Source organism: Myiozetetes cayanensis, unplaced genomic scaffold (genome assembly GCF_022539395.1).
Source record: "Myiozetetes cayanensis isolate MyiCay16 unplaced genomic scaffold, myiCay2020 scf1, whole genome shotgun sequence".
NCBI classification, from domain to species: Eukaryota; Metazoa; Chordata; class Aves; order Passeriformes; family Tyrannidae; genus Myiozetetes; species Myiozetetes cayanensis.
The window spans coordinates 15,081,890-15,096,025 of NW_026086604.1; the positions used below are offsets into that span (position 1 = coordinate 15,081,890).

The following is a 14,136-nucleotide window of genomic DNA, read 5'->3' on the forward strand; positions in this document are numbered from 1 at the left end:
ACACAATCTTATATGGTACTTATTTTCATTTCCTATAGTACCTGTTGGATCTGTTGAAAGAGAAAGAAGAAGGAATTCTTCAAACTCTTTCCCTGCAGGCAGCAAGTGAACTATTGAGAGGTAGTCAGGAAATATTTGTGACCTCTATCACTCAGAAAATACCAGTGTATTTCCTTAGACACTAAAGAAATCTTTATCTCTGATTCTTCCGAGAGTGTAAGGCAGGGGAAATTTAGTGTAAGGAAGAAAATATTTTCATAGTATGTGCTCTGAAAGATATGGCAGTGCTTCTCATTTTGCTCTTTTCTTTGATATGTTTAATATATGTTTGTTGGAGAAAAATATTGACCTGAAGTAAGTCATGAAACATGGAAAGGCTTAAAGAGCAAGTGAAGCAGCACTTCTCTATTTGACTGAGAAAATAAATGCCAATAGTTATAAACATTCTTCAAAGCATAACGGAAGTACTTGGAACTTCCAGCCTAATTTTCCTTTGTACAAAAAAGGAAATTGACCATCTTGGCTAGCAGCCTTGAATCAAACCAATTAGAGACCAAGTTAAACTCTTACAGAAACAACATTTATCTTAAACTGGTTACCAGGTTACAAGAGCCTTCTGGTTCACTCCATAGCCAAACCCAAGTGACCTGGTACTCATGGATTTAATGAACAAGGGAGAGAAAGGAAATATAATAAGCAACTAGCGTTTAATGTCAGAGAGTCTTGAAGTACATAAATAATTTCCGATTATAGTAATTTTATCTCTTAGAGATAATCTCATAAAGATTTCTGATTTTTTTCATAGTCTCTAAATAAGAAATCTGTAAGACTTTCTGTGTTCTAAATAAATCAACAACAACTAAAAGCAGATTCACTATTTTTACCATGGATTTATGGTGGCACTCGTATTTATGATTATAATCTATATTAAATGTTTTGTGCACTTCAGTTCATTCTATCATAGAACTTGAAAGAAACAACTTATGTAGGACCAGAAAGAAAAAGAGTTGTTTGAAAAGAGTTATGTGCAGGATACAATAGATGTTTCCTTCTTTCAAAAATTTGTATACTACTGAAATGTATACAATTGCAATAAACTTCATCATAAACTAAAAATCTGAAGGTTATATTTGGTTTTAAAAGAAGATGGTGAAAAAATAAAACAGAACAAACCCCCAGAATAATAGCCAGTTATAAAAGTGAGCTATCACTCTATTTCTTTAGAGGCTACTGAAACCTGAAGCTTATAAAGAGCTTAAAACGCTTTATTTTTTAACCTTTATATTTTGTCATATTGTTTGATGCATGCATGATCAGGACACAAAACAAAACTTTTAGTGATGTTTCCTAAGCTTCTTATCAGATGTCCACTGAATTCAACCAGAATTTGTCAAGAATTGTCATCTGAATTTTAAATGCATATTTTATTCCTTTGATATTTATGTTTAAAGCTCTCTACTGTAGTACTCCAGAGTCCCCTCCACATGGTTTCATTGTCAGTCAGACAGGTGGACAGCTCAACAGTATGGTTCGCTGGGCTTGCGATCGAGGGTTTCGGCTCATTGGGAAAAGTACTGCTGTATGCAGGAAGTCTCCATACGGTTATTACTCGTGGGATGTTCCAGTCCCAGCTTGTCAAGGTAAATTCTTTCATTCATTCAAAAAAAAAAAAAAAAAGAAAAAACTCTAAGAAACTTTCCTTTTCCTTTTCTAAGTTTTCTGACTTAAAATGAATAGCAGGTAAACATTTCATGGTCATACTTCTGTATCAAAATTTTTCTACCTCATAAAACTGTTTTTAAGAAACAGTATTTCAAGAGAATTTGCTAAGACTGGCAACACTAAAAATAATCTACCTCACTGAGGGATCCTTCTCCCCAGCACACATTTACAATATGAAATTATTCAAAAAGTTCATTTAAAATTAAATATATATATATAAAGTTCATTTATTATGATTCAAGAACTACATTAAAAATAATAAAAAAGAAAGACCTGAAACTTGCTACATTTCCAAGAACAGCAAACTGGACCAAGTTTCACCTATGATGCCATATTTTACCTATGATGCCATTCTAATATTTTGTGGTTTAAATTGAAACTTAAAAGATAATTAATCAGGTTAACCATATATTTAATTTCTTCTGTCATATAAATCCAAACATATTCTACATAACAAGGAGAAGGAAATGATTATTTGATACCCACAACAACTGTATTCCAATTCTTCCTTTCCTGAAAAGAATGCTATTGTTCTGATAACTTACCTATGTCTCTATTCAGTGAACTAATAGAATGGGGTTTTTTTCATGAAAATTTGCAGATGTGTTTATTCAAAATACATATATTTTGTTCCAAGATATATGCTATTGGAATGTTCCATGTTAATTTCCCCACAAGGTTTATTTTTTGACAAAAAGTCTTTGAACTATATGTTTCTAAAGCAAAAGAAAAAAAGTTTGATAAACTTCTTACTGTATGTGCCTATATTTTTAAAAAGCTGAAAGTCCTTGAAAAATACAGGCATGCCTTTTCTACATATAATTCTTTGTCTTTTTCAGCAAAGGACTGCCTTCATTACACTTATTTACAGAACTTGGTCAAACTCTTAATCAGTTTTATAAGTCAATGTGGAAAGAGAAAAAACAAAACACCAAACCAACAAACCAACCCAACTCACCAAATTTGAATACCAGATGATTATTCTCAGCATACTGAGTAGAGTTCAGTAAGGGAAATAGTTGCAATACTCAAGTAACACTTTAGGAACAAGTGAAGTTAAGTTCTTAGTAATTTCATGGTGTCTGATCAAGTACAAAGACTGTTGGCATACTGAAAATTATTTAAAGTATTTATTAATTAAATAACAGTTAGTTAATTATAACTATGGGGCTAGATTTGATACGTGATATGAACTTTATTCCATTCTTCCTGCAAGTCCTTGTACTGGAAAGTGATTTCTGGCCATGATATGTAGTACAACTCACAACAGCAAACTCTTTGGATTCAACTTAAAGACACATTACTACAAAACAGGAATAAACTGTTTCCATGCATCGGTCATATATCTAAGCTTCCAAATGTTTTGCTGAGGTGAAAATTATCCCACCGTGGTGGGTTGACCTTGGCCAGATATCAGGTGCCCACCCAGGTGTTCTATCACTCCCCAGCTGGACAGGGGAGACAGTAAGATGTAAAACCACTCGTGGGTACAAATAAGGCAGTTTATTAAAGCAGAAGCCAGGAGAAAGTTTGCACACACAAAAGTGACACGAAAGATAAGAGGGTTTATTCTCTACTTCCCATCAGCAGTGATGGTTGGCCACTTCTGAGAAGCAGGACTTCAGCACGAGTAATGATTCCCTAGCAGGCAGCCATGGAGACAATGAATGCCCCCTCCTGCTCCTTGCCTTAGCATTTATATCTGAGCTGTTGTCATATGTTATGGAATATCCCTTTGGTCAGTTTGGGTCAGCTGGCCTACTTGGGTCCCCTCCCAGGATCTTGCCCTCGACTGAGGAGAGAATGTTAACAGTGCTGGTGCTGTGCTCAGCAGTAGCCAAACCACCGGTGTGTTATCAACACCCTTCGTATTCTTTCACAGAGGACACTTACAAAGCACAAGAGCTTTTCAATTCCCCCTACTGCTGAACAGTACAGCTTCACCACAAATTCTAACTCTTTTAAGTGTGGGCTAGCAGGTTTTAGAACTTCAAGACATTGAGTATGAACCACTTGTTTTAACAAGTATTATAATTGTCAGTCAGAATTTGCCAACCATTTTTCCAGATGATATCAGATGACAATGTCACAGTCCTAACTTCTACTTCCCATTCTCTAGCATTTATAGCACAAATTGCAAAGCCATTTTAATCAGTCCTTTCATACATCTGAACGTAGAATTGCCACAAATGATCATTTAACACAGATCAAAAAAAGTATTAGTCTTTCTTTTTTTATATAGTATTGCAAGATAAAAAAAATATATTTGCAATATTGCAGCTTCTTTCAAAGCAACACATTTTAATTTTTTTTTTCTGTTTGCAAAATTAAGACTACCATTCAAATCACAGTAGTAGTAGTAGGAATTATGACTATTTCCTATAGGAAATAAGATATCTCAGGCCTCAAAATTATCTCTTCTTTAGTGATACCTCTACAGTCTGCATGTCTATTGGATTTTGGTGTTTTGGTGGGTTTTTATAGCAATACTAATTGCATTATCTGGAAAGCATTTCTACTTCCTTTAGAATATTATTATCTAAGAATATGATTATCTAAATTAATTCTTTGTCTTTACATTTTTCATTCTGTATCTTTACCACTATTGTTATGAGTTGTCTTCTGTAATTAATGAACATCAATAGCCTTTTCCACTACAACTTTTTTTCCAAGTTAATGAGTAATGTTAGAGCAATTTTTAATGTTCTCATTCTTATACCTATTTGACTAAAAATCTTAATATCTGAACCTCTAAACAGATAATACCAGCCATGCTTCATATCACTTGCGCTACAGGACTGGGAGAACCTGAAACATCCAGACAGTATTTTAACCCTGTATGAGAGCTTTTTTACATTATTTATAGAAATAAACATATCTCAGTGGAAGAAACTAAATGAAGTAGCAAGGAATCAAAAAGAAATACCTTAAACCACACTTCAGCAATTAACTGAAACCTGGGTCTTCAAAATCTAATATTGTATCGTATAATGGTAAAAATAATACAAATTATTTACCAACTCTAATGTTCTAACTTTTAGATATTTAGGCATGCAGGAAATGAACTATAATGTGACATTGTTGTTACCTATGTGTCCATCTCAGTTTTAATGATATTAAGTCAAGAAAAGTTTCCCATGGTAAATTATAAGGTCTGATCATGATAAAGTTTTGAAAGAATGAACAGATTTGCACTGATCTGAGTACAGGAATTAACATGAATTCATATAAGTGGTTGAATATTTACAACTGATTTTAGATCTTAGAAGAATCAAAGTGTTTTAAAGCATTTGCTTTTCTTTATTTTTTACATTTGCATTTTTATCCCAGAACTATATGATTCTTGGTTTTAATTATGAAATATTTCTCTTGCAAATAAATATTGTCTCACACAGGTCTCATCAGAAATCATTATTAGTCCTTTATAATATCACATATGGATAGTGGGCAAATGCTTTTACAGGAATTTTAGGCTGAGATTTTAAGTAATGAAGTTAAAAACAACATTATACCCAGAAAAGTTCTCTACCTCAGTAATCTAAATTGTCCATAAGAGCAGACAAAAGTGTTGTATAAATGGTGATTGTTATGCAAGCTATACTAAAGTATTAAAAATAAATAAATGTAAATTAATGAATAACTAAATAGAATTCCAAGAGTATATGCTATATATATATATATATATATACATAATGAGTTATGCTTTTATAAAAAATTAATGGTGTGGAACAAATATCTGATAAAGCTAATGCATAATCCTTCTACCTTCAGGTCTTTTAGACATGAGTATAGGTTTGAGATAGTCATATTCATACACATTAGAACAATTAATATAGCTCTGTATAAGATAAAATAAGTATTATATTTATTATAATTATTATATTTATTGCACAGACAAGGTGATAGCAAATTAGTAATAGTTTTCTGTGATCTTTTCGACACAGTATGTCTGTACTGTGGTTTGGTTTGTGTTTTGTTTTTTTTTTTAAATTTACATCTCATATGCAGGGGTTTTTTTTAGGGCAATAGAAGCATATTCTAACATTGATAGTACTACAGCTGGAAGTTGTTATAGCATTGGTGCTTCACCTGTGTCTTAGCTGTGATTATGGCCTTTAGTATTGTTATGTTGCTTATGAAGCAGATCAGTTTTACGTCAGATCAGCCCCCAGTAAGGGCAAAAATAGATTAATTTTTTTCCAAGTATTTATACAAAGTCTGAGAGGATTAACTTTCCTGTGTAGGCATGATAGGTACTTTCTTATGGCTCAAGATTCCACTTCAAAGTGAGGTATTTCAGAATTAAGTGCCTAAGCCCTTTCCTTTCCCCCCTCTTTTTTTTTCTCTGACCTACATTAGACATATGGTGTTAGAAGGTGGAAAAGGTTTAGTTGTTTGGTGGTGGTGTGGGGTTTTTTGGTGTTTTTTTATTTTATTTTATTTTATTTTGAGTTTGTTTGTTTGTTTGTTTTTGGGTTTTGTGGGGGTTTTTTTGTGTTTTGGTTTTGGTTTTGGTTTTTTTGTGTGTGTGGTTTTTTTTTTGTTCCCAAAACACTATTTAGAAGCAGATCTTCTCTTGGTATTTTCTTTCTGGTAAAAAAAAAAAAAAAAAAAAAAAAAAAAAAGAAAAAAGAAAGAGAAGAGAAAAAATAGCACACCTTAAACTTTTATTTGCACTGTTCAATTTTCTTCTCTAAGTGGTAGAGGAAGCAGCAAAGAGAGGTGCTTTGCTGGACCTTCTCAGTAACAAGGAGGCACTGGTGAGGAATGTGAAACTGAAGGGTAGCTTTGGGTGCAGTGACTGTGAAACAAAGTACAAAATTCTTAGAGCAGTGAGAAGAGCAGACGCTTGCTAACCTTGACTTCAGGAGAGCAGGCTTTAGCCTCCTCCAGGGATTTGCTTGACAGAGTACCATGGAATAAAGCCCTAGATTCAAGAGAGGAACAAGATAGCTGGTTAATATTCAAGGATCACCTCTTCCAAGCTCAAAAATGTTGCATCTTGACAAAGAGGAAGTCAGACAAAACTCCAGGACACTTGCCTGGATGAACAAGGAGCTCCTGGACAAACTGAAATACAAAAAGGAAACTTACAGAGGGTGGAAGCAAGGACAGACAACCTGGGAGGAATACAGACAAATTGCCCAAGCAGCTACAGATCAGATTAGTAAAAGAGCCCTGATAGATATAAATCTGTTCAGGGTTGTCAAGGGCAACCAGAATAGCTCCTAAAAGAAGCTTAGGGAAAATGTGGACCCTTTCCAGAAGGAAACAGGAGACGTGGGACATGGAGATGGCTGAGGTATTCAGCAAAGTTTTTGACTCAGTCTCCACTGACAAGTGCTTCATCCATACTTCCAATGTAGGGGAGGCAAAGACTGAGAGAATCAGTAATTTCCCGCCATAGGAGAAGATCAGGTTCAAGCCCATCTAAGGAACCTGAAGGTACACAGATCCATGAACTTGATGAAATGCACCTATCAGTCCTGAGAGGAGTGCTGGAAAAAGTGGCAAAGCCACTATCCATCATATTTGAGAAGTTGTTGTATTCCAGCGAAGTTCCAATTGACTGGTAAAGGAGGAACATTCCCTTAAAAAGGGAACTACAGGCCACTCAATCTCACCTTGGTGCCTGGCAGGATTATGAAACGGACTCCTCTGGAGACTATTCTAAGGCATATGGAAAATAAAGAGGTAGCTGGTGACAGCCAACATGGCTTCATTAAGGATAAATCACGCCTGACAAATTTGGTGGAGTTCTATGAAAGGATTACAGTGTTGGTGGATAAGGGAAGAGCAAGTATGTCATCTCCCTGGACTAGGGCAAAGCATTTGGCATTGTCCTGCACAACAGCCTCATCTCTAAAATGGGGAGACACAGATCTGTCTATGCATTAATCCGTTGGAATTGAACCCAAGGAATTGAATGGATGGCTACACTGAAAGATTTGTGGTCAGTGGCTCAACGTCCAAGTGAGGAGCAGTGATGAGTGGCATCCCTGAGGGCTTGGTATGGGGACTGTCCCCATTTAACATATTTGTCAGTGACTTGGGCAATGGGATTGAGTATAGCCTCAGCAGGTTTGCCAGCAACACCAGACTGTGTGTGGTGTGATCAACACACTGGAAGGAAGGGATGCCATCCAGAGGGACCTGGACAGTCTTGAGAGGTGGACCTACATAAACCTCATGAAGTTCAACAAAGTCAAGTGAAAGGTCCTGCATGTGGGTTGGGGCAATCACAAAAACAAATACAGGCTGGGCAGCAGGAAGTGATTCTCCCTCTCTATTCCACTCTTGTGAGACTCCACCTGGAGTACTGTGTCTGTCCAACTCTGGTGCCCCCAACATAAGAAGCACCTGGACTTGGGAGTGTGTCCAGAGGAGGGCCACAAAGATGATCAAAGGCCTGGAGCACCTCTGCTGTGAAGACGGTCTTGAGAGAGTTTGGGTTGTTCAGGCTGGCGAAGAGAAGGTTCCAAGGAGACCTTAGAGCAGCCTTCCAGCCTAGAGCAAGCCTATAGGAAACCCGGAGAGGGCCTTTTTACAAGGGCATGCAGTGGTAGGACAAGGGGGTATGGTTTTAAAATGAAAGAAGATAGGACATATCAGGAAGGAATTCTTCACTGTGAGGGTGGTCAGGCACTGGAAAAAGTTGACCGGAAAAGTTGTGGATGCCTCATCCCTGGAAGTGTCGAGGCCAGGTTGGATGGGGATTTGAGCAACCTGGTCTAGTGAAATGTGTCCTTGCTGATGGCAGAGCAGTTGGAACTGGAATATCTTTATGGTCCCTTTCAACACAGACCATTCTATGATTTGATGATTCAATATTTTCAAAAGAGTATTTCTGCTTTGCAGGTTGAAAAAATAGAATGTTGAAAGCTAATTTTAGTGCTTTGCCAAAGGTCACACAGTACATTTGATGGAAGAAATCTGAACTACCAACCATATTTGTTGTTTCTCAGATGGTATCTTACTCATGCAACCATGCTGGTTGTATTTTTTCCAGATATTCTCTATTCTCTTTTTGAATGGCTAGCTGCAGAGTTATGAACCATTTTTCTTATTTTCATTCTCCTCCAAAAGACAAAATCTTCATTTGATTGAATTCCCTAAAATTTTAAGAGAATTTATTTGCATGCTTAAAACACATATTAAGCAGTTTAAAAATATTTTTAATGACTTTAAAACCATTGATGTTGAAATGCATAAACTGTTTGAGGTAAGTAGAAACTTATATTGAAGACGTAAAATAACTGTGTCTTTCTCTTTACTCAGCAATATCTTGTGGAATTCCTAAAGCTCCATTAAATGGTGGGATATTAACTACAGATTACTTAGTTGGCACCCGTGTTACTTATTTTTGCAATGATGGATATAGGCTATCAGCCAAAGAGCTTACTACTGCAGTCTGCCAGCCGGATGGGACCTGGAGCAATCACAATAAAACACCTCGATGTGTAGGTAAGTAACGTGTAAAAAGTCGCCAGTAAGAACCTGTATGTACATTTTATTTATTTATCTAGGGCATAAATCTTCACATTACTTAAACTTTCATCTTCAGGTTACTTTAATCTATGAATTATTGCTGGTATTGAATTGTTATGAAATGCATATTTGAAATGTATGTAACTAAGACATGCTGTGACAGCAGAAGAAATACTCTAGAGCTCATAGAATAGAATCAAAGTAGTAATTAATTTATGACTAAATCAAAATTAATGGTTGCAGAGGTTTCTACAAAAACCATCTCTTAAGTGAGAGTTCCGTAATTCATATACTGTTCATATAATGGGAGGTTTCACTGCTTATTATTTATATTCAGCCCATCATTATAGTCCTACACCATCTGAACTTAGGGGAACATCACTGCAGAGAAAGCGCATGTTTACTCCCAAAGAGAAGTGGATACCAGCAGTTATAAATGGTATATGAAAACCCAGGTGATTGTAAGACTGATACAGAAAGGTCAGAGTATCTGATGCACATTAGGATTTGGATTATCTCACCCGATGAATTTTGGAAATGAAAGAAAAGATACCCTAGAGTAATTTTCAAGGATTTTCTCTTTCAGCTTTTTCATTTTCTTGTTCTTTTAAATTGCATTTTGTCATGCATTTTCCTCTTTCTAAGGGACGAATCCAAATGGAGAAAAGTAAAGTAGGAAAAATTGTTATGCTTGTTAATTTTTTTTTTAAATTATTTTAGAGTTGTATAATATTTTGTTTCCATTTCTGGAGGAAGAACACATAGAATTAAGACACGAGATTAAAAATGTATAGCTACTGAAAAACAGCTTCAACATGGATATTATTTTATCTATCACCAATGTGCAGCCTCTCAAATTTCATGGAGTTTACCTCTGTAGAAAAATAACTGCTGCATTTAAATGTAGCTAACACTTTAGTAAAGATTCTGGTGCCTGACATAAAGTGTCACAGGAGGTCCATCTTCAGTAAATTGAACCATGCTATAGCTTCTATCTACACTGATTGCATCACTCTGAGTACATAATCTCTGCTCTGGCTAGATAATTATTAATTACATGAGAGGACTCATACCTACTAACCAAAGGCAATTTCAAATGCAACCTTAGTCTTCAAAGATTATGTCACTGTGTTTAATATATATTTTTCAATTAATAACAGCACAGATTTTCCCAATTTGCCTGTACTAAGCCACAAATAACAATGTGTTTTTTTTATTTTGGAAGTTGTTACATGTCCAAGCATCAATTCTTTTACACTGGAACATGGAAGATGGAGAATAGTGAATGGTTCACATTATGAGTATAAAACAAAAGTAGTTTTCAGCTGTGATCCAGGGTATTATGGTTTGGGACCAGCATCTATCGAGTGTCTTGCTAATGGCACCTGGAGTTGGAGAAATGAGAGGCCTTACTGCCAAAGTGAGTACATGTTGTATCTTCATCTGCTGTACAGACATCAGAAAAAAATATTGTATTGGGTGAATTAGAAAATAGCTAATTAGATATTTAAAACTGTTAATTAGGGGATATCTCTAAGCACACTTCTGGATTTTAAAGGTCCTTAAATTTATAAATGTAAAAAGAAGTAGTAGAGAACATTTTCTGGTATATTTTTTAGGTCAGGAATGCTCTATGGTCTAGAAAAATGCAAAACCTTTGTATATTGTCTGCATGCTTGAGAAATAAAACAATCTTTCCTTTCATCTAATTACCATATAGTGTGCATTTGCACACATTGCCATCATTACTACCATTAGCTGGTGTGCTGATAACCTGCAGTAGTTAATTTTCAAAAAATAAGTAATGAATATTGAGATATTTAAACCAGCTAAATGTGCTTCTCGCACCCATACCTGTGAAAAGCAAGTTTTTTCATACATTTAAATTTAGACACCTCTTTTTCAAAACTGTGGGGTTTTGGTTACATTTTGAAGCCCCAGAACTCCTTCTCTTTATGGAACACCCTGTGATCTACGCTCTGACAAAGCAGAATATGATTGAGATTTTGGTGCATGTATCGAAAATGTATCTGCACATTTGTGTATAAATCCAAACATACTTAAAAAGTTTGTAGATGCACCAGATAACTTTAGCTTAGAATATATTTAGAATTTATTGACAATATACACAAAACTAATGAAAAAAACTAAGTTGAAAAATGCAGTTCCAAAACCAGGTATCATTACATTGGAAATTAACCTTAATTTTGATTTCTTTATAACTGGAAATATAATCTATAATTTTGAGTATTTTAAAAATTTAATCACAATATTACACCTAAGCTAGTATTAAAAATACTGTGTGTATGTCTATATCTATATCGATCTCTGTGTATATAGAGATTTTTCATACTAAATTTGTATTTTAACCCTTTTTTCTTTAAAAGGCAAACTATATTTCAGTGTTTTGAGAACAATTGTGATATTCTGATATGCAAGAAAAGTACTTGATAAAACCAGGGTTATTAAACTGAATTTAATAATGTTCTTCATGGCTTTTTTAACTTTACAGAAGCAATTTTAGTTGGTTTTCCTCCCTCTTTCTTAAGCATTACTTCTTGGGAAGTAACAGATTTTATTTGCAGTTTTTAATCTATTTTTTCTACAGAACAAAATGATTCAAGGTGTGAAATCTGGTTGACTGATTTATAAGTATTACTTGTTGATAAGTACTGTTATATGTGTGTGATACTTAACTGTATATTTCTGTTTTGGTTTGGTTTTTTTTGTTTTGTTTTGCCATGAAGTTATTTCCTGTGGAGAACTTCCTACACCTCCCAATGGAAATAAGATTGGTACTCAAATCACCTATGGATCTACAGCTATATTTACCTGTGACTCAGGATACATGCTAGTGGGGTCTGCAGTGAGGGAGTGTCTGTCATCTGGACTCTGGAGAGGAATTGAGACGAGATGTTTAGGTACGGATACTACGGTCATGACTTGCATATTTTCTTTCTCTCTAGAAAACAAAAGTAAGCAAAGTGATCAGCTTGTCTCTTTCTGTTAGAAGAGACATTGAAAAGAAATATGCATTGTGTGGCTGGATGGGTTGTTTTTCTTACCAAAGTATAAGAATTTATCAAAATATCTTTTCAGAAATTGTAGTAGCTTCCCAACGTGCAAAACCTGTGCTACTGTATTTATGTATATGTCTTAATACAATGTGGTAGGAAATTGAGTTCTGGATCTTATTCTCTATAGCTGGTGAGAAGAAACTATTCTCAAATTGAAAAAAAAAATAACCAAAATAAAGTAATTCTGTTGTCAAAGTTTAAAAAAAAATGAGAAGAAAATCATTTTAGTCTTTTAGAATAAATCAATAAAATAACAGGCAAGATAAAAATCATGACTGTTGTGTCTCCAAGGTTACAGACTGCCCCTCACAATTTATTGTGCTTGATCTTTTTTTTATACTGAAAACAATGAAACAGTGTCTCGGGGAAAGTGTATGTAATAAATCCTGGTGAAACATTCAGAAACATAGAGCAAATTTTTGCTGAATATTCTACTAACAAAAAGAAACTGAAAAATCTGTGATTTTGTTAATACGCTTTCCTCTTTTAAAATATTTAAATATTCAATAAAGAAATTAATTTTTTGTGTATTTTTATATGAAAACTTTGCATATTCACATTATTTTCTTTATGACAATAATTTTATTTGTTTTAATGTAATGACAGGATTAACGTTGATCATGAAAGTGTATATTTTCATACCTATACAAAGTTTTGATTTATTTTTGATTGTATTTCTTTTAATGCTGTTATCAGATATTTATTAAACTAGGCATTTCCTAGAGTGAAAGTAAATAGGGTCTACATTAATAACTCCATAGTACTTTCAGATTAACTTTTGGAGTAACTGGAATGTGAATGGTGAAAAACTTTTCCAAAGATTTCCTAAGATTTCTCTAACACTGAATTTTTTTTCCCTTTCCTCATTAGCACTATTTTCTTTTTTTTTTTATTATTACCTCAAAGGATCATTATCTAACTATCACATCATTACTTTTACACATCATGATTTGAGGATCAGGACTATTTTTCCTTTTTTTTTTTTTTCTTTTTTTTCCCCCTAGAGGAATTTTCTGTATGTCATTTTTTTTAGCTTTTAAAATGTTCCCTGTATTATTTCGGTTAACATTTCAGAAAGCCTAGTGCAAAACACTTAAAAACATAAAACTTACAAAGTATATCAAACTTTGAAACGTATTTCTGTTGGATACATTTCTTCTTATATATAATGGAGCAGCTGTTTTCTTAGATTATTCTAAAACATTCAGATTTCATACTTCTCTTTTGTAGGTATGTAATTTAATTGAGTTTCTCTGTTATGCAACTGATAGTAATTTTAAAAGATGTTTAGACATCTCATCAATGAAAACCATGTGAAAAAACAGGGAAAATTACGATTTTTAACCAATAGTTAAACTCATCAGAGGGAAGTTATCTTATGCACACTTTTCTTTTTTGTTGATTGGTGAGCTTACTCTATGTTCTCATATTTCTTGAAGTTGTGATTGTCCTCTTCATCTCAGGTGTACTGCACTTAAAACTTTTTACTTAATTCCTTCTTCTTTCTCAATTCCTCATGACGTCTAAACATATTGATATTGGTTTATATTGTCTCCATTATTTATGAAAAGTTATTGCTGTTATTTCCTACAGGGAAAAACTCAGTAACTGCTGGAACAATAGTTTTTTTCAGTTCTGCAAATTAGTATTAAATCTAAAATCAATATAAACAATGAAATATAATTATATTACTTTAGTTATTGTAGTTATTTTAGTTCACTTGGAGAGCTAAAGACACCTTTATAAAGTGCTATATGAATAGAAACGCAGAAATGAAGAATGGAGTTTACTTGATGAATAAGGCATAAAGAAGTGTGGTTCCAATACTGGGATAATACTAGAGGAGTTT

The 14,136-nt window shown here is 34.2% G+C and overlaps 1 protein-coding gene across 6 annotated transcripts in view; it reads left to right on the forward strand.

The window, feature by feature from the left end:
* CSMD3 (CUB and Sushi multiple domains 3) overlaps positions 1-14,136 on the forward strand; it is a 605,611-nt gene that overhangs the window by 525,075 nt on the left and 66,400 nt on the right. For all 6 annotated transcript variants that reach the window (XM_050305446.1, XM_050305454.1, XM_050305462.1 and 3 more), the window contains 4 exons: positions 1,452-1,640; positions 9,001-9,186; positions 10,436-10,630; positions 11,958-12,131. In XM_050305446.1, coding sequence (XP_050161403.1) covers positions 1,452-1,640; positions 9,001-9,186; positions 10,436-10,630; positions 11,958-12,131 — 744 coding nt within the window. The remainder of the gene's footprint in view (positions 1-1,451; positions 1,641-9,000; positions 9,187-10,435; positions 10,631-11,957; positions 12,132-14,136) is intronic.